Raw genomic sequence first — 22,063 nt, forward strand, 5'->3', positions numbered from 1 at the left:
ATCGGCCCACTCCTGAATTCAATATTATTGAATTCTTTTGTACTGGTGGGGTTGTAATCTTCGGAGCATAGTTTTTTGTTTATTATCTGTACAGTTGCGGGATGTGAAAAGTTCAAACCCACTTGGGTTACTGTCACTACTGTGACATGCACTGAGTTGACATGTGCTAAGTTGTTCTTAGGTGCCGATCCTGCTGCGGAGCGAGTATTGAGGTGAACGGTGATATGTGTGGTCGCGTTCATATGGTGATCTTTATTGCGGGGAAGTATGGAGTAGGCAAAACTTGCTTGATAATTTGTAGATGTATCGGACCTGTATGTTAGAGATCGTTACAGCGCCGGGGACCCATATCTTGTAGCTTGTTTTTCTGCATTGGGCCGTTAGTAGGTTAGATTGAATTTTTTGTTGAAATGTTCAAAATCTATTTGACTGAGTGTATTATTAAGTTCATTGGGGACTCATAGTTACGGGCCCGCTTTTTTGGGCCGGTGACTTGGTGCATATGTCCGCAAAGTATTACATCCCAAGGGGATCTTATTGCAAAGTGAGCCTTTACTTTTTGTTGCATAATATAGTGATTAATACACTGAGATTGATATAAAAAAAAATTATATGAAAAGTAAAAAAAATATATATATAAAAAATTTGAAATAAAATAAGAGTATGGATAAATAAAGGTAGCCTATATTATATAAAAAGGCAAGGGTGAAAATATGTGTAATGAGGAATATATTTGAGACAATGGTATGGATCCAGTAAAAACCAGCCTATATGGTAAAAAAAAAAATAGGCAGTGACATAAAAACAATACTACTACTAATAATAATAGTATAATTCGGCAACAACATTTTTTTATTGATAAAACTAATGAAATAGGGGGATGGGGTTTAAATAATGGTCTCTGTGATTTCATTGAGGCCCCGAGGGGAGATCGTGCTCAGCTTAAAAATCCAATATACTTCACGTTTTTTTCAAGAGCACTAATTGGTGCCTGGCCCAATCAGTGCAATCACCTCCCTACACTATATTAACCCACTTCCCCTTCCTGTCCCTGCCAGATCTTGTTGCCTTGTGCCCTGAGAAAGCATTTGTGTGTTTCCAAGCCTGTGTTTCCAGTCCCCTTGCCGTTGCCCCTGACTACGAACTTTGCCGCCTGCCTTAAACTTCTGCTACATCTGACCTTGCCTTGCCTACTCCTTGTGTACCGCGCCTGTCTCAGTTGTCAGTGAGGTTGAGTCGCTATCGGGTGGAACGACCTGGGGGTTACCTGCCGCAGCAAGTCCATCCCGCTTTGCGGCGGGCTCTGGTGAAAACCAGAAACCCGTTAAGATTCCGTTCCCCTGGTACGGCCCACGCCATCACCTCACTGACACAGAGGATCCATTCCCGTGTCCTCCCAGTACACCAGTCCTGCTCCTGACAGTAGATCCGGCCATGGATCCCGCTGCAGTCCCGCTGCCCAGTGTCGCTGACCTAACCTCCGAGGTCGCCCAGCAATCTCAGCAGATCGCGCTACAAGGACAACAGCTGACTCAGTTGACTGCTATGCTGCAACAGCTTTTGCCTCAACAACAACAACCATCTCCTGCATCACCTCCGCAGCGAGTGGCCGCTCCCAGTCTCCGCCTGTCCCTACCTGACAAGTTTGATGGGGACTCTAAACTATGCCATGGGTTCCTATCCCAGTGTTCCCTACACCTGGAGATGATGTCAGACCAATTCCCTACAGAATGGTCTAAGGTGGCGTTCGTGGTCAGCCTGCGGTTCGTGGGACCGCAACGATCCTGCCACTACTACTATCCAGTCCTTCTTCTCAGAAGTACGTAGTGTCTTTGAGGAGCCAGCCCGGGCTTCCTCAGCCGAGACTGCTTTACTGAATCTTGTCCAAGACTGCTTTACTGAATCTTGTCCAAGTTCTTCAGTGGGCGAATACGCCATCCAGTTCTGCACCCTCGCCTCTGCGCTATCCTGGAATAATGAGGCCCTCTGCGCGACCTTCAAGAAAGGCTTATCCAGTCACATCAAAGATGTTCTGGCCGCACGAGAAATTCCTGCAAACCTGTCTGAACTTATCCAGTTGGCCACCCGCATAGATATGCGTTTCACTGAAAGATGCCAGGAGCCCCGCCAAGAGAAGGATCTTGTTCGCACCAGGCGATTTCCTCGCTTGATACCTCTCTTACAGAGTCCACTGCAACCTATTCCTGTGCCTTCCGCCGAGGAGGCTATGCAAGTGGATCGGTCTCGCCTGACTCAAGAAGAGAGGACTCGCCGCAGAAATGGAAATTTGTGCCTGTACTGTGCCAGTACCGAACATATCCTAAAGGATTGTCCTATTCGTCCTCCGCGTCAGGGAAATGCATGCACACACCTAGTTAACGCGGGAGAGGCGTTACTAGGTGTGAATTCTTCCTCTCCACGATTGACTATACCTGTGCAGATTGCTATACCCGCTAATACTACTTCCTTCACCGCTGTGGCCTTCTTGGACTCTGGTTCAGCAGGAAGTTTCAGTGAAGCCTCCCTAATCAATAGATTCAATATTCCAGTTACCCGTCTTGCCAAACCTCTCTTCATCTCATCCGTCAATGGAGAAAGGCTGGTCTGTACCGTGCATTACCGCACTCAACCTCTGCTCATGAGTGTTGGACTTCACCATCATGAACATATTGAATTTCTTGTGCTACCCAACTGTACTTCAGAAATTCTTCTGGGCTTGCCCTGGCTCCAACGTCACTCGCCTAGCCTCGACTGGGCCACCGGGGACATTGAGAGTCCTCGTGCCACAAGCGATGTTTCCACCCAGTTTCTTCCTGCCAAGTCTCCCTGGCTACTCCATTGCCAGGTCTTCCTAAGGCCTACCAGGTCTATTCAGATGTTTTTTTGTAAAAAGCAAGCAGAGGTCTTACCTCCACATAGACCCTATGACTGCCCTATCGACTTGCTCCCTGGTACCACACCGCCTCGTGGTAGGATTTACCCACTTTCTGCCCCGGAAACACAAGCCATGACAGAGTACATCCAGGAAAACCTCAAAAGAGGTTTTATTCGGAAATCTTCTTCTCCAGCAGGAGCTGGATTCTTTTTCGCGACCAAGAAGGACGGGTGGGGGGAAGCTGCCTACTATTGTGGGGGAACTGCTGACCTAATGTGGGGGGGGGGGGAGCTGCCTACAAATGTGGGGGGAGCTGCCTAATATTGTTGGGGGGAGCTGCCTACTATTGTGGGGGAATCTAATGAGCGGAGCGCTGCATTTTACCAGAAGACGGGGAGAAGTCATTTTCGGTATCGGCCGGACATTTTTTTTTATTTCGGTTTCGTTTCTGAAATTTCCATTTCGGTGCACCTCTACTAAAAACACTACACTAAACTACACTAACACATAATAAAGGGTAAAACACTACATATACACCCCCTTACACTGTCCCCCCAATAAAAATAAAAAACGTATTGTACGGCAGTGTTTCCAAAACAGAGCCTCCAGCTGTTGCAAAACAACAACTCACAGCATTTTCGGAAAGCCACTGACAGTCCAGGCATGCTGGGAGTTTAGCAGCAGCTGGAGGCACCCTGTTTGGGAATCACTGGCGTAGAATACCCCTATGTCCACCCCTGTGCAATCCCTAATTTAGTCCTCAAATGCGCATGGAGCTCTCTCACTTCAGAGCCCTGTCGTATTTCAAGGAAACAGTTTAGTGCCACATATGGGGTATTTCTGTACTCAGGAGAAATTGCACTACTAATTGTGGGGGCTTTTTTTCCTTTTACCCCTTATGAAAAAGAAAAGTTGGGGTCTACACCAGCCTGTTAGTGTAAAAAAAAATTTTTACTTTTTATTTTCACGAGAGGTAAAAGGAAAAAAAGACCCCCAAAATTTGTAACGCAATTTCTCCTGAGTACAGAAATACCCCATATGTGGGCGTAAAATGTTCTGCGGACGCACAACAAGGCTCAGGAGTGAGAGCGCACCATGTACATTTGAGGCCTAAATTGGTGATTTGCACAGGGGTGGCTGATTTTACAGCGGTTCTGACATAAACTCAAAAAAATAAATACCCACATGTGACCCCATTTTGGAAACGACACCCCTCACGGAACGTAACAAGGGGTATAGTGAGCCTTAACACCCCACAGGTGTTTGACGAATTTTCATTAAAGTTGGATGGGAAAATGAAAAAAAAAAAAAAATTTCACTAAAATGCTGGTGTCCCCCTAAATTTTTCATTTTCACAAGGGAAAATAGGAAAAAGGCCCCCCAAAATTTGTAACCCCATTTCTTCTGAGTAAGAACATACCCCATATGTGGATGTAAAGTGCTCCTCTTCTGAGCATTGTAGTTTGCCCGTAGTGCACTTCAGGCCAACTTATGGGGTACCTCCATACTCAGAAGAGATGGGGTTACAAATTTTGGGGGGTATTTTCTGCTATTAACCCTTGCAAAAATGTGAAATTTGGGGGGAAACACATTTTTGTGAAAAATTTTTTTTTTTTTTTACATATGCAAAAGTCGTGAAACACCTGTGGGGTATTAAGGCTCACTTAATTCCTTGTTGCGTTCCTCAAGGGGTCTAGTTTCCTAGGGGTCTAGTGGCTTCCTAAATGCAACATGCCCCCCAAAAACCATTTCTGAAAAACGTACTCTCCAAAATCCCCTTGTCGCTCCTTCGCTTCTGAGCCCTCTACTGCGCCCGCCGAACAATTTGCATAGACATATGAGGTATGTCCTTACTCGAGGGAAATTGGGCTACAAATATAAGTATACATTTTCTCCTTTTACCCCTTGTAAAAATTCAATTAGGTTCAAATTAGGTTTACAAGAACATGCAAGTGTAAAAAATGAAGATTGTGAATTTTCTCCTTCACTTTGCTGCTATTCCTGTGAAACACCTAAAGGGTTAAAACACTTACTAAATGTCATTTTGAATACTTTGGGGGGTGCAGTTTTTATAATGGGGTCATTTGTGGGGTATTTCTAATATGAAGACCCTTCAAATCCACTTCAAACCTGAACTGGTCCTTGAAAAATAGTGAGTTTGAAAATGTTGTGAAAAATTGGAAAATTGCTGCTGAACTTTGAAGCCCTCTGATGTCTTCCAAAAGTAAAAACATGTCAATTTTATGATTCAAACATAAAGTAGACATATTGGAAATGTGAATAAAAATTTTTTTTTTTTTTTTGGAATATCCATTTTCCTTACAAGCAGAGAGCTTCAAAGTTAGAAAAATGCTAAATTTTCACATTTTTCATCAAATTTTGGGATTTTACCACCATGTTAAAGTAGAATATGTCACGAAAAAACAGTCTCGGAATCAGAATGATAACTAAAAGCATTCCAGAGTTATTAATGTTTAAAGTGACAGTGGTCAGATGTGCAAAAAACGCTCTGGTCCTAAGGTGTAAAATGTCTGGTCCTTAAGGGGTTAATAAGAGCCACCATCGTAATAATCACTGTAACGGGACCAATGAGCAAAAGATAAATATATATGGGTATCTTACAAAGGTTGAAAAAAGCACAAGAGTCCATGGGGGATTGCATATACATTAGATGGTTATATTGAATTTAATTGGTGCCATGCAATACTATGTATCTTAAATAATATTCTGGCAGCCTCTCTTAGCCCAAGCTTACTGGAACTGCTTTCTGCCCCATTGGTCCCAGTTGAAAACCGCCACCCAGTACAGGCAGGGCTGTATTTACAGCTCATCCTGCCCTCATCACTTCATGGTCCTGTAGAAGCGGGATTGGCCTGTGAAACGTGTTGCATGCTGGGAATGCAAACTTTTTCCTGTCCACGGTTGTCTTGAAGTTCTCTCTGCGCCTAAGTAATCCCATTTTTGTTGGAGAAAATTTGGAGTATTGCATTGTTGTTGATGGAAAGGCTGCAGAGGATCTAATACTACTATTATATGTTCTTTCCAAAGTTGTGCACAACCACCCAGGGTTTACACTAAGCATTTGCTGAACCATAACGGTATTGCACCATGAAGCACTTCTTTGTTTTGTAATAAACGCATAACAAATCGGCAGGTAAACGTTTCATCAAGAATCTGTAAAAAAAGGTGTGTGATCTGGGCACCCTAAGCTATTTAATGATCATGTGGTTTCATTTTTTGGGGGGGTAGGCCACAGGTTCTCTTTAAATGAACGATAAAAGCCATACATTTCTTTGAAAGGATTTTATTAGGTATTTAATTATTGACATCATTTGACAGTGACTGGATCATCAAGGTACAATGAATATAATTGTTTACTACAATAAATGTAACATACATGGCTATACAACGCATGGCTCATTTCCATCTATCTATTAGAATCTGAGCCATAAGGCTATTAGACAGAAACCCTTATCACAAAAAGCGTGAACTACAATGATATGCTTACCACTAATAAAACCCTCACTAACAGATAGAACTAGAGCTTGTGATAAATAGTGATAAGGTCCCTTTTGCTTCATATTATATGTAAATAGGGAGAGGCCTATCAATTAAGCCCAGCAGGGTGGGCAGCTGCCATCTAGGACCACCCAGAGAACTAGTGACGCTGGTTTTGGAAGTATTTCTTCACTGAACTGTTTCAGAGTGAATCATAGTTTGTTGTAATAAGGAAGCCTATCCCTGTTCTGAATTATTCTCCGCGACATGTGATATGTCGTGATTTATGAGATATAAACATTCATTTTATCACTAATAATAATAATATTTGGACTTGTAATTTTATTTTACAGGTTCTCTCTTCATTGCCAGTTAATGAAAACCTTGTTTATGTCCAAAGACGAAACCCATACAGACCCAGTCTTGCTTATACTGAATGTACAGAAAGCTGAAAAGCACCATAAAAGTGAATTGTTCTACATGGTTAAATAACAATGTCATTGCTCATCCCAACATTGAAATGATTAAACCGTGTCTATCAGGAGTCTTTTTTGCGGATGAAATGGAGTCTTGCCCTGGGTAAGGGGCACCTCTTCTTTATGGATGATCTTTTTTAATGTTTTCTTTTGAGACCTGTAATGAATGAGATAAATTAATATACATTAAACCGAGATAGCTGAGTATAAACAGATTGCTGAGTATCAATAGAGATGTGTCTGGCATAACATTAGCGTTATGGACATAGAAATTTTTTTTTGTGTCTTTACATCTATTAACCATGTAAACTGGTAAACATTCCTTGGCTCCCTGGCAGTTGCCATCAGGGAAAGGTTTACATTTTAAACAAAGTGGCAGCTTCTACAGTAGGCATGGCCAAAAACCAGTGTTTCTGGGTTTTGTCATGATGGGAGGAGAGAAGGCGGAGAGGTAACTGGCATTAGTGGATGTTAGTTTATGGCCTGGAGCAAGACATTCTTGTGACTTCCTGGGAAGGGGGGGGGGGGGGGGGAGGTGTAAGGCCTCTGTTATAGTCTCTTTTTTTGTGTGACTAACATCCGTTCTCGTGATGGGGAGCAACAACAGGTCCCAACAGCTCCCATTTACTATAATAGGGGCTGTCGGGCACTGTTTTTTGATGGGACTAGCGGGAGAAAAAGATGGCGCAAGCAGTAATTTTTCTCCCACTATTTCCCGGGCTCCCCCAAAGGCCGTCACACTGCCGTGTGCTAACTGCAGTGTGAAAGAAGCCTAATCCTCAACACAACACAAGGTGAAAGCCAAGCTAACAGCATTTCTCAACCATTCTATGACTAGTACACCTTAATCAAATACATTTTAACCAAGTTCCCCTGAAAGCGATGATCCTTTAAAACCTTAGTATAATATGCAGTTAAGCACAAATACCTATGATGTTGGCAACAGTGCAAATTCTTTCATAAAATTATCACAAATAAGCATAAAATGTGTGAACACCGTCACATTGTCAATATGGAGGTTAACAGTTTTCCCATAATTAATGGCTTTATACAATACCTACTTAAAGGAAATCTGCAGTAAAATAAACTTACCCCCTATCCACAGGATAGGAGATAAGTGTCTGATTGCAGGAGACCGAATGCTGGGACTCCCTCGATCTGCTGCACGGGGTCCCGGCTCTCCCGTGCAGCAGACGTGCCAGCCGCAGCAGGATAACATGACAGACATGCCTCCTCCATGTAGTTCTATGGGAGAGGCAGCGTTCGTGCATCCCCACCTCTCCCATAGAGCTGTATGGGGGGGGGGGGGGGGGGGATGTGTCCGTCAAGCTCACTGAGTGCGGCAATGCCGGTGTGAGGTGGAAACTTGCGACCCGTGCAGACTTGCGACCGCTCCTCCCCTCAGCTCTCCGAAGGTTTCCGAAGCTAGAGCTGGGTGGAGCGAAGGCAGAGCAGAGGACGCAGGTCTGTACGGGAGAAAGAAGCCACGCCCCCTCATATCCCCCTCCCGGAGGACGCAGCTCTGCATGGAAGAAAGAAGGCAGAGCAGGGGAGAGAGGACGTGCAAGACTCCTCGTACCCCTCCCCCTGCTCTGCCCTCGGAAGACGCAAGTTTCCACGGGAAAAAGAAGACAGAGCAGGGGGAGGATGACAAAGTACATGGGCTGGGGATGTATAGACTGCAGGGGCTGGAGAATAAATCTCAGACTGGGGATGATTTCTATGTGTGAAGGTGGGGGGGTGGTCAGGACTCCTGAATGACACATGCTGGGAGTTGTAGTCCCTGTTATGTGTGTGTATGCTAGTGTTTCCCAACCAGGGAATGCTGGGAGTTGCAGTTCTGGAACATCTGGAGGCACCCTGGTTGGGAAACACTGGTGTATGCCCTGTAGAGGTGTGGTGAACTACAACCCCCAGGAGACTACTGAGAGACAATAGAGGTGTGGTGAACTACAACCCCCAGGAGACTACTGAGAGACAATAGAGGTGTTGGTGAACTACTACCGCCAGGAGACTACAGAGGCAGCTGCTGGTGTTATACCACAGAATGAAGACTCCTGACACAACATGCTGGGATTTGTAGACCCTGTTGTGTATGCCCTATAGAGGTGTGGTGAACTACAACCCCCAGGAGACTACAGAGGCAGCATGCTGGTGTTATACCACAGACTGAAGACTCCTGAATGACACATGCTGGGAGTTGTAGTCCCTTTTGTGTGTGTATGCCAGTGTATCCCAACCAGGGCTGAGTTATATTAGTGTGCTGTGTATAACGCACGTTTCCTCCGGCTGCAAGGGGGAGGACGAACTGCACGGGCTGGTTTCTGTTTTTTCATGGGGTGTTAATTAGCCCCATAAAGAGGACATAGAAATGCATGGGGTTTGTACAGGACATGAACATCACTGTATGAACCCTGTGCATTTCTATGTCAGCATTCATACAGAGAAGCAGAAATGCACGGGGTCTATACAGGGAAGCAGAAATGCACGGGGTTCATACAGGGCAGCAGAAATGCACGGGGTTCATACAGGGAAGCAGAGATGCACGGGGGTTCATACAGGGAAGCAGAGATGCACGGGGGTTCATACAGGGAAGCAGAGATGCACGGGGTTCATACAGGGAAGCAGAGATGCACGGGGTTCATACAGGGAAGCAGAGATGCACGGGGTTCATACAGGGAAGCAGAGATGCACGGGGTCCATACAGGGAAGCAGATATGCACGGGGTCCATACAGGGAAGCAGAGATGCACAGGGTTCATACAGGGAAGCAGAGATGCACAGGGTTCATACAGGGAAGCAGAGATGCACGGGTTCATACAGGGAAGCAGAGATGCACGGGGTCCATACAGGGAAGCAGAGATGCACGGGGTCCATACAGGGAAGCAGAGATGCACGGGGTCCATACAGGGAAGCAGAGATGCACAGGGTTCATACAGGGAAGCAGAGATGCACAGGGTTCATACAGGGAAGCAGAGATGCACGGGTTCATATAGGGAAGCAGAGATGCACGGGGTTCATACAGGGAAGCAGAGATGCACGGGGTTCATACAGGGAAGCAGAGATGCACGGGGTTCATACAGGGAAGCAGAGATGCACGGGGTTCATACAGGGAAGCAGAGATGCACGGGGTCCATACAGGGAAGCAGATATGCACGGGGTCCATACAGGGAAGCAGAGATGCACAGGGTTCATACAGGGAAGCAGAGATGCACAGGGTTCATACAGGGAAGCAGAGATGCACGGGTTCATACAGGGAAGCAGAGATGCACGGGGTCCATACAGGGAAGCAGAGATGCACGGGGTCCATACAGGGAAGCAGAGATGCACGGGGTCCATACAGGGAAGCAGAGATGCACAGGGTTCATACAGGGAAGCAGAGATGCACAGGGTTCATACAGGGAAGCAGAGATGCACGGGTTCATACAGGGAAGCAGAGATGCACAGGGTTCATACAGGGAAGCAGAGATGCACAGGGTTCATACAGGGAAGCAGAGATGCACGGGTTCATACAGGGAAGCAGAGATGCACGGGGTCCATACAGGGAAGCAGAGATGCACGGGGTCCATACAGGGAAGCAGAGATGCACGGGGTCCATACAGGGAAGCAGAGATGCACAGGGTTCATACAGGGAAGCAGAGATGCACAGGGTTCATACAGGGAAGCAGAGATGCACGGGTTCATACAGGGAAGCAGAGATGCACAGGGTTCATACAGGGAAGCAGAGATGCACGGGTTCATATAGGGAAGCAGAGATGCACTGTGCAGTAGTTTCTAAATTGTGGCCATCCAGATATTGCATAACTACAACTCCTAGCATGCACTGACAGACTGTACATGCTGGGAGATTTAGTTTTGCAACAGCTGGAGGCACACTGGTGGGGAAGCACTGAGTTAGGTTCTGTTTCCTCACCAGTGTTCCTCAAGCTGGGTTTTTACAGAGGCCTTCATGTCAGCGTTCATTGCACAGCAGCTTTGAGAGAAAATAATGTCAGGAGGGACGTAAAGGAGCAAAAACACTGTAGCATGTACATCTTCATCCAGGGGAAATTGAGAAGGAGGGGAAAACGGATTTTGGCAGTGGCTGGCAATTGAAATCTACACTTGCAGAATTCTGCAAGTGGAGTTTTAGATTAAATCATTAACCCGTTTAGGACCAAGGGCGTACCTGTACGCCCTCAGCATTTCCGTTCACCACCGGTAACCGGGCGATGAACGGAACGAGATGCCTGCTGAAATCTGGGGAACTGTGATGTGAGCAGCAGTGGAGGTTCCTTACCGATTGCGGCGGCGAGCCTCCTCTAGGTGTGACGGGCAGCGATTGTGCTGTTGATGGGAGCCAGGAGGTGAGTAGTTGCCTAGAAACTTCTGGAGGGCCACAGTTTGGATATCACTGTGCAGTGGTCTTTAAATTGTGGCCATCCAGATCTTGCATAACTACAACTCCCAGCATGCACAAACAGCACATGACTGTCTGGGCATGCTGAGAGTTGTATTTGTGTGCCTCCAGCTGTTGCATATCTACAACTCCCAGCATGCCCTTCGGCTATCATTGCATGTTGGGAGTTGTAGTTTTGCCACAGCTTGAGGCACACTGGTGAGGAAACAGAACCTAACTCAGTGCTTCCCCACCAGTGTGCCTCCAGCTGTTGCAAAACTAAAACTCCCAGCATGTACAGTCTGTCAGTGCATGCTGTGAGTTGTAGTTATGCAATATCTGGATGGCCACAATTTAGAAACTACTGCACAGTGCATTTCTGCTTCCCTGTATGGACCCCATGCATCTCTGCTCTCCTGTATGAACCCCGTGCATCTCTGCTTCTCTGTACGAACGCTGACATAGAAATGCACAGGGTTCATACAGTGATGTTCATGTCCTGTACAAACCCCATGCATTTCTATGTCCTCTTTATGGGGCTAATGAACACCCCATGAAAACAAAGAAACCAGCCCGTGCAGTTCGTCCTCCCCCTTGCAGCCAGAGGAAACCTGCGTTATACACAGCACACTAACATAACTCAGCCCTGGTTGGGATACACTGGCATACACACACAAAAGGGACTACAACTCCCAGCATGTGTCATTCAGGAGTCTTCAGTCTGTGGTATAACACCAGCAGCTGCCTCTGTAGTCTCCTGGGGGTTGTAGTTCACAAACACCTCTATTGCCTCTCAGTAGTCTCCTGGGGGTTGTAGTTCACAACACCTCTATTGTCTCTCAGTAGTCTCCTGGGGGTTGTAGTTCACCACACCTCTACAGGGCATACATCAGTGTTTCCCAACCAGGGTGCCTCCAGGTGTTCCAGAACTACAACTCCCAGCATTCCCTGGTTGGGAAACACTAGCATACACACACATTACAGGGACTACAACTCCCAGCATGTGTAATTCAGGAGTCCCCCCCCTTCACACATAGAAATCATCCCTAGTCTGAAATTTATTCCCTAGCTTCTGCAGTCTATACATCCCCAGCCCAAGCACATTGTCATCCTCCCCCTGCTCGGTCTTCTTTCTACCGTGGAAACTTGCATACTCCGAAGGCAGAGCAGGGGAGGGGAGATGAGGAGCTGTGTACGTCCTTTCTCCCCTGCTCTGCCTTCTGTCTCCCATACAGAGCTGCATCCTAGGGGAGGGGGAGATGAGGGGGGCATGGCTTCTTTCTCCCGTGTAGACCTGCGTCCTCTGCTCTGCTTTTGCTCCACCCAGCTCAAGCTTCGGAAACCTTCGGAGAGCTGAGGGAGGAGTGGTCGCAAGTCTGCATGGCTGCGGATAGGGGATAAGTTTCACTGCAGTTGTCCTTTAAGGTATAAGGTCATAAAAAACATTTAGCAGAGATCTGAATGTTCAGCCCCCACAGATCTCCACATATAGGCAGGGAAAAGGTTAATAAGTGCTTCTCTCCCTGTCAGTGGCGTACCTACCGTTTGGCGAACCCGGCCCCCGCTGGGAGCGCATACCTGGAGAGGGCACAGGCCGCCAAACAGATGTAGCCGCAGCACTGCAGAGATGTAAAGGGCCTGCCTGAGTTTTCATCAGGTCTCCGGCAATATTCACACAGGCATTCACTCCTCTGCTTATCACAGCCTGCGCTCTGCCTCCTCACAGGCCCAGATTATCTAGTAGGTGTCTCTGTCCGTCCCCCAGTCCCTCCTTCCTCAACAGACAGGAGCGCAGGGGAAAGTAGAGTTTCTCAGACTCGTCATGCGGTGCCCGACCCCTCCATCTGTAGATGTTCTTTCAGGTGCGTCTGGCATGAAGCCTCCACTATTATACTGTATGTATACAGGGCTCTTCTGAGTGGAGTGTATACAGGGCTCTTCTGAGTGGAGTGTACACAGGGCTCTTCTGTGTACACAGGGCTCTTCTGAGTGGAGTGTACATAGGGCTCTTCTGAGTGGAGTGTACACAGGGCTCTTCTGAGTGGAGTGTACACAATGGGGGACATGTATCAAAGATTTTGCGCAAGCTGTTTTTTGGCGTCTTTTTTTGCGTACATTCTGGTGGAGCACCAGGTTTCGGTGTACCTTGGAGTGACATATTTAGTACGCACAAACTTATAAACTGCATACATTTCATTTACCCGCAGAAATCTTGCGCAATGACCATATTTTTAACGCAAATATAAGCCACCTTGGACTGCATGTAGCAAGATGCTCTAAATCATCAATTTCATTTTTCAAAGAGTGGAGGTATGAGGAGCTTACTCTATTTGCCCGCAATTTATGAATCTCATTGCGCTTGATTGATAAATTTAGCGCTTCTGCGCATAATTAAGAATTCGGCAAAAGGGGTAAACTGCTTCTACCATACACAAATAATGATTCATGTCCCCCAATGCTCTTCTGAGTGGAGTGTATACAGGGCTCTTCTGAGTGGAGTGTACACAATGCTCTTCTGAGTGCCCTTCTATAAATCTAAATGGACTTTTTTTTTTACCAGATCATGTGCCATCTTGATAAGAGGCTGTTATACAGACACCATTATCTAGATGACACAATAGAGCAGTGTTTCCCATCCAGTGTGCCTCCAACTGTTGCAAAACTACAACTCCCAGAATGTCTGGACGACCAAAGGCTGTCTCTGGTTTCAGGTGCGTCCCGCATGCAGCCTCCATTAATCTCGGACATGTGCATATTAGTACTGTGACATCACTGTGTGCATTATCCCTGTACTGTGACATCACTGTGTATATTATCCCTGTACTGTGACATCCCTGTGTGTATTATCCCTGTAATGTGACATCACTGTGTGTATTAACCCTGTACTGTGACATAACGGTGTATATTATCCCTGTACTGTGACATCACTGTGTATATTATCCCTGTACTGTGACATCACTGTGTGCATTATCCCTGTACTGTGACATCACTGTGTGCATTATCCCTGTACTGTGACATCACTGTGTATATTATCCCTGTACTGTGACTTCCCTGTGTATATTATCCCTGTACTGTGACATCCCTGTGTGTATTATCCCTGTAATGTGACATAACGGTGTATATTATCCCTGTACTGTGACATAACGGTGTATATTATCCCTGTACTGTGACATCACTGTGTATATTATCCCTGTACTGTGACATCACTGTGTATATTATCCCTGTACTGTGACATCACTGTGTATATTATCCCTGTACTGTGACATCACTGTGTATATTATCCCTGTACTGTGACATCACTGTGTATATTATCCCTGTACTGAGACATCACTGTGTGTACTATCCCCGTACTGTGACATCCCTGTGTGTATTATCCCTGTACTGTGACATAACAGTGTATATTATCCCTGTACTGTGACATCACTGTGTGTACTTTCCCCGTACTGTGACATCCCTGTGTGTATTATCACAGAACAGGCATAATACACACAGGGATGTCACATAACAGGGATAATATACACAGTGATGTCACAGTACAGGGATAAAACACATGTGACATCCCTGTGTGTATTATCCCTGTACTGTGACATCACTGTGTATTTTCCCTGTACTGTGACATCACTGTATATTATCCCTGTACTGTGACATCACTGTGTATTATCCCTGTACTGTGACATCATGGTGTATAATATCCCTGTACTGTGACATCACTGTGTGTATTATCTCTGTACTGTGAGTCACAGTACAGGGTTAATATGCACAGTGACATCACAGTCCAGGGTTAATATACACAGTAATGTCACAGTACAGGGTTAATATGCACAGTGACATCACAGTCCAGGGTTAATATACACAGTAATGTCACAGTACAGGGTTAATATGCCCAGTGACATCACAATACAGGGTTAATATGCCCAGTGACATCACAATACAGGGTTAATATGCACAGTGACATCACAGTCCAGGGTTAATATACACAGTAATGTCACAGTACAGGGTTAATATGCACAGTGACATCACAGTCCAGGGTTAATATACACAGTAATGTCACAGTACAGGGTTAATATGCCCAGTGACATCACAATACAGGGTTAATATGCCCAGTGACATCACAATACAGGGTTAATATGCACAGTGACATCACAGTCCAGGGTTAATATACACAGTAATGTCACAGTACAGGGTTAATATACAGTGATGTCACAGTACAGGGTTAATATGCCCAGTGACATCACTGTACAGGGTTATAGGGGTTATCCAGTGGGAGGGTTTTCTTTTCAGAACTATGCCCATACCAGGCTGCAATTCTCTACCTGAACTGCAGAGTGATGCCCGAGCCTGGAGTGACGTCGGGGCCCAGTGTGTCGCACTGCTGCTCAGCCAATCACCAGGCCCAGGCATCACACGCTGCAGCTCACAGAGAATCACAACTGGGGACCAAACCAGGACACTGGAGACACCGCAGCAGCGCTAGAGGTGATTACAGGTTTGCATTTTATATACTAGGTATAGGCAGGGTTCTAAAAGGAAAATCCTCCCACAGGATACCCCCTTTAATATATACAGTGATGTCACAGTACAGAGAGAATACACACAGTGATGTCACAGTACAGGGATAATGTTCACAGTGATGTCACAGTACAGGGATAATACACACAGTGATGTCACAGTACAGGGATAATACACAGTGATGTCACAGTACAGGGATAATACACAGTGATGTCACAGTAGAGGCATAATACAGACTGTGGTGTCACAGTACAGGGATAATACACACAGTGATGTCACAGTACAGGGATAATACACACAGTGATGTCACAGTACAGGCATAATATACGCAGTGATGTCACAGTACAGGGATAATACAGACTGTGGTGTCACAGTACAGGGATAATACACACAGTGGTGTCACAGTACAGGGATAATACACACAGTGATGTCACAGTACAGGGATAATACACACAGTGATGTCACAGTACAGGGATAATACACACAGTGATGTCACAGTAAAAGGATAATACACGCAGTGATGTCACAGTACAGGGATAATGCATACAGTGATGTCACAGTACAGGGATAATATGCAGTGATGTCAAAGTACAGGCACAATACAGACTGTGGTATCACAGTACAGGGATAATACACACAGTGATGTCACAGTACAGGGATAATACACACAGTGATGTCACAGTACAGGGATAATACAGACTGTGGTGTCACAGTACAGGGATAATACACACAGTGGTGTCACAGTACAGGGATAATACACACAGTGATGTCACAGTACAGGGATAATACACACAGTGATGTCACAGTACAGGGATAATACACACAGTGATGTCACAGTAAAAGGATAATACACGCAGTGATGTCACAGTACAGGGATAATGCATACAGTGATGTCACAGTACAGGGATAATATGCAGTGATGTCAAAGTACAGGCACAATACAGACTGTGGTGTCACAGTACAGGGATAATACACACAGTGATGTCACAGTACAGGGATAATACACACAGTGATGTCACAGTACAGGGATAATGTTCACAGTGATGTCACAGTACAGGGATAATACACACAGTGATGTCACAGTACAGGCATAATACAGACTGTGGTGTCACAGTACAGGGATAATACAGACTGTGGTGTCACAGTACAGGGATAATACACACAGTGATGTCACAGTACAGGGATAATACACACAGTGATGTCACAGTACAGGGATAATACACACAGTGATGTCACAGTACAGGGATAATACACACAGCGATGTCACAGTACAGGGATAATACACAGTGATGTCACAGTACAGGGATAATACACACAGCGATGTCACAGTACAGGGATAATACACAGTGATGTCACAGTACAGGGATAATACACCCTGATGTCCCCATATATGGGGCAATACACATGGGGAGTTTGTAAAGAGATGTGGATGGTGCTTTAGAGAGGAACCTAAAATGTTGACAAGTCTTGGCCGGGAGAAGCCATCATGGCGATCATAGCCAGAGAAGTGAACGACTCCAATCAGAAGACATCACCTTCTGGTGTTATTGGTCTCAGTATACATGATTTAATCAGTAAAAGTATTACAGTGATACGTATGGCGATAATATTCCTCCTTGTATACTGGTATTATTATTATTATTATTATTGATCTCAGTATACAGGATTTGGTCAGTAACATTATGATGGTAATATGTATGGTGATAATTCTCATTGTATACTGGTATTATTGGTAACATTGGTATCAGTATACAGGATTTGGTCAGTAACACTATGATGGTAAAATGTATGGTGATTTTATTCCTCGTTGTAAACTGGTATTATTGGTGATTGTGGTCTTGATGTACTGGACAGAATTTGCCATGGCACCCCCGGGTCATTAGTTACCCCCATAATTTGTACAATAAATGATTAAATGTGAACATCGCCTTATGTCCCTTCACAGAGTCCCTACGATCTTGAGCTTTCTCCCACCCTCTCCCACTTAGCCGTTGCTTTTCCTCACCTCTGTGCAACCTCTCTCCACATATATTAGGCCCCCATGTTTTGATAGAGACTCCCTCAAAGAGCCATCTGTGGTAAACTGGACATCTCCCCAATCTACTAAACAAATCTGAATTGTGGGATCTCACTGCAGGGAGGGTCCTGATGGGAAGTGGATGCACACACAGGGGCACTTATTATTAAGGGTTGTAGTACACTGCCTGACTACTGCCAAATATAAGCAAGGATCTCCTAGATTGGCGATCTGACCCTATTACATAGCTCGGTATCGGCAGCCAGGGCTGCATTAATGATAGATTGTTTGTGAACCCCTTTACTTCTGCCATTTGTTGCACCTTATTACAAGGGAAAATGTGCAGCCAACAAATTAGGATTTTTAAACCTTTGAAAAGCCAGAGATCAATTTATGAACAGGTGTTTGATGGTCCACCAACTACAGAGGGGGAAAAAAGTATTTAGTCAGCCACCAATTGTGCAAGTTCTCCCACTTAAAAAGATGAGAGAGGCCTGTAATTTTCATCATAGGTATACCTCATCTATGAGAGACATAATCAGAAAAAAAAAAAAAAAAAAAAAAAACACAGACAATCACATTGTCTGATTTCTAAAGAATTAATTTGCAAATTATGTTGGAAAATAAGTATTTGCTCAATAACAAAAGTCCATCTCAATACTTTGTTAAATACCCTTTGTTGGCAATGACAGAGGTCAAACGTTTTCTGTAAGTCTTCACAAGGTTTTCACACACTGTTGCTGGTATTTTGGCCGATTCCCCCATGCAGATCTCCTCTAGAGCAGTGATGTTTTGGGGCTGTCGCTGGGCAACATGGACTTTCAACTCCCTCCAAAGGTTTTATATGTTGTTGAGATCAGGAGACTAACTAGGCCACTGGAGGAACTTGAAATGCTTCTCACGAAGCCACTCCTTTGTTTCCCGGGCGGTGTGTTTGGGATCATTGTCATGCTGAAAGACCCAGCGAGGTTTCATCTTCAATGCCCTTGCTGATGGACGGAGGTTTTTACTCAGAATCTCACGGTACATGGTGCCATTCATGCTTTCCTTTACATGGTTCAGTCGTCCTGGTCCCTTTGCTGAAAAATGGCCCCAAAGCATGATGTTTCCACCCCCTGCTTCACAGTAGGTATGGCGTTCTTTGGATGCAACTCAGCATTCTTTCTCCTCCAAACACGACGAGTTGAGTTTTTACCAAGAAGTTCTACTCTGGTTTCATCTGACCATATGACATTCTCCCAATCCTCTTCTGGATTATCCAAATGCTCTGTAGCAAACTTCAGATGGGCCCAGACATGTACTGGCTTAAGCAGGGGGACACATCTGGCATTGCATGATTTGAGTCCCTGGCGGCGTAGAGCCAGAAATCTTGCTAGTTTGTAGGTGACCAAATTACCAATTAATTCATTAGAAATCCAACAATGTGATTTCCTGTATTCTTTCCGCCCATTCTGCCTCTCATAGTTGAAGTGTATCTATGATGAAAATTACAGGCCTCTCTCATCTTTTAAAGTGGGAGAACTTGTACAATTGGTGGCTGACTAAATACTTTTCTGCCCCATTGTAATTGCTGGGCCTATTACACGGGGCCTATTATAGGGCACTAACCCCTTAAAGGGGTACTCCGTTGGAATAAAACATTTTTTAAATCAACTGGTGCCAGAAAGTTAAACAGGTTTGTAAATTACTTCTATTAAAAAAATCTTAATCATTCCAGTACTTATCAGCTGCTGTATGTTCCACATGAAGTTCTTTTCTTTTTGTATTTCCTTTCAGTTTGACCACAATGCTCTCTGCTGACACCTCTGTCCATGTCAGGAACTGTCAAGAGCAAGATAGGTTTGCTATGGGGATTTGCTCTTCCTCTGGACAGTTCCTGACATGGAGAGGACCCTCATAATCATCAGTACAGGGTCCTTGACACTTTTGCCACACATGTGCATAGTGATCCCCATTAAAGTAATGGATGCACTGTCACTGATTTATCCTGCGTTTCCCCTATGTGAAATGTGAGCATATGAAATGTCAGTCTTAGTATGCTACACCTGCAGGTAGCCTCATGAAAATAAGTCCGGACTCCGGAGTGACTCCCAGTTAACCCCACCCTCCACTAACAGAGCTTACCACCAGTCACTAGAAGCGCCGCAGGCAGGCTCCTCCAGATCCTCATGCTGCTTCTCCCAGACTTGTCTCCTCCCCCCCACCGCCATTTTGCAGAACCCGCTCAGCCTGCCCTGGAGGATCATCTGTTCATCTCCACCTGTCCCAGCCTCCATCTTCACTTGCCACCGGGCCCGGTAAGTCAGCGCAGGCTCATGCTTAAGTAATGCATGCACACAACTCACTACCACCAAAGTTAATGCAAATTCACAGTGTGCTGTGGGCCAGGCCGGGTATGTGAGTGCAGAGTAGACGGACTGCATTGGTTGGTGATCCTCCCAGGGCCTCTGCATTGCTATTCACATGTGGGTAAGTGCACTGCAGAGCATTGCACCCTAGTGTCTTCTACATACACTGGGGTTCAATGCTCTGCACATAACCCCCATGTGTATAGCAGGACTCTGCAGTGCAACTGCATACACACTGCTATACACATGGGGTATATGCACAGCATTGCACCCTAGTGTCTCCTCTGTACTACAAACATTAGGGTGCAATGCTCTGCAGTGCACATACCCCCCTTGTGTATAACAGTGTACAGACTAGGGTGCAGTGCTCTGCACATACCCCACCTGTATAGGAATGTGTACACACTGCAATACACATGGGGGTATGTGCAGAGCATTGCACCCTAGTGTATGTACATTCCTATGGGAGCATGCGGGATTGGACAAACATTTAGTGGGAGCGGGCGGGATTGGACACAAATCTTGCGGGTGGGAGTGAAGGAAACACTCTGCGGGCGGGATTGGTCAAAAAATCATCGGGAGCAGGATTTATAAAAAGTCCCGCGCAGGGCTCTAACCCATTGACAAATGTATACACCTATATTAACAAATATGCACGCAAACACATATAGACACAAAAAGGCATATTTAGGAAGGGACTCCTTTCTCAGTCTGTCCTGTGCAGGCTAGGATGGAAAGCCTATACAGAAAGCCATTTTCCTCACCTGCTGGAGTCAAAGGTGGAGTGACATAGTAACATAGTCATGGGTGATAATAGGTCATGGGAGAGATCTCTGTACTGTCCCCTGATATATTTATACATAGTTATTAGGTCTCCCCTAAGCCTTCTTTTTTCTAAACTAAATAACCCTAATTCTGATAATCTTTCTGGGTACTGTAGTCCTCCCATTCCCCGTATTACTCTGGTTGCCGTCTTTGAACCCTCTCCAGCTCCACTATATCTTTCTTGTACACTGGTGCCCAGTACTGTACACAGTATTCTATGTGTGGTCTTACTAGTGATTTGTAAAGAGTGCAGACCCATGATAATACTGTGATTGGTAAACACAGCATGAGTGTAGTGCATTAGGCTTTACCACAAGCATTCTCTGTATTGGATATCCTCAAATCATGACCTTGAGTTAGAGTTGAAACACACTACTCAAACTAAAGCACACTAAACACAACTCCTGAAGACATCAGCAGGACATTTATAGCATGTCCACAACCTATGTGATAAATGCATGCGGGTCTCACCTTTGGAAGTTGTGGTGGTTGGGAAAACAGCTGAGTGGGCCATTTCCCGCGGTGTACGTAACAAGCACCGACTGGCTAGTTGCGTAGAACTATAAGCTACCATGTTTCACTAACTCCTGTGGAAGTGCAAAAAAATTCCCAGATTGGGATACATCTTATAGTGAGAAACTGTTGGTCGGGTCTTAAAAAGAGTTTTGCCACATTTTGTCACTTATTTTTGCACTGTGGAATATCAGTATAATGTCTACATGACCATGCCTTGAAGGAATGCTAAGGTCCAGTGTTGTATAAGCAGCTATGACCCCTCAGCCTCCAAAGCCTGGCAATAGATATGAGCAGATTTTAATGTGCCCAAGATCCAAACCTGGTTTCTTTACTATTGCTAAAATTGTTAAGACTTTGTTCATATCAGCATAGTGCTCTGTTAATCTGCTACATGCTGATGAACTTAGCCTTAAAGGGGTTATCCAGGAATTAAACAGATATAATTTCTTTCAAAGACTGCTCCCTGTCTGTCTCCAGGTTGGGTGTGGTTTTCCAGGTCAGTTCCATTGAAATGAATGGAGCCAAGTTGAAATACCACACCCAACCTGGAGACAGACAGGGAGTGGTCTTTGAATGAAAATAGGTCTGTTTTTCGATTCCTGGATAACCCCTTTAAATTTAT

General features: G+C 45.2%; 1 protein-coding gene across 2 annotated transcripts in view; it reads right to left on the reverse strand.

The window, feature by feature from the left end:
- Positions 1-6,170: 6,170 nt before the first annotated feature.
- Positions 6,171-22,063, reverse strand: part of LOC130276930 (solute carrier family 22 member 20-like) — an 84,888-nt gene continuing 68,995 nt past the window's right edge. For both annotated transcript variants that reach the window (XM_056526952.1, XM_056526951.1), the window contains one exon: positions 6,171-7,006. In XM_056526952.1, coding sequence (XP_056382927.1) covers positions 6,898-7,006 — 109 coding nt within the window. In that variant the 3' untranslated portion in view covers positions 6,171-6,897. The remainder of the gene's footprint in view (positions 7,007-22,063) is intronic.

Source organism: Hyla sarda, chromosome 6, assembly GCF_029499605.1.
Source record: "Hyla sarda isolate aHylSar1 chromosome 6, aHylSar1.hap1, whole genome shotgun sequence".
Lineage (NCBI taxonomy): Eukaryota > Metazoa > Chordata > Amphibia > Anura > Hylidae > Hyla > Hyla sarda.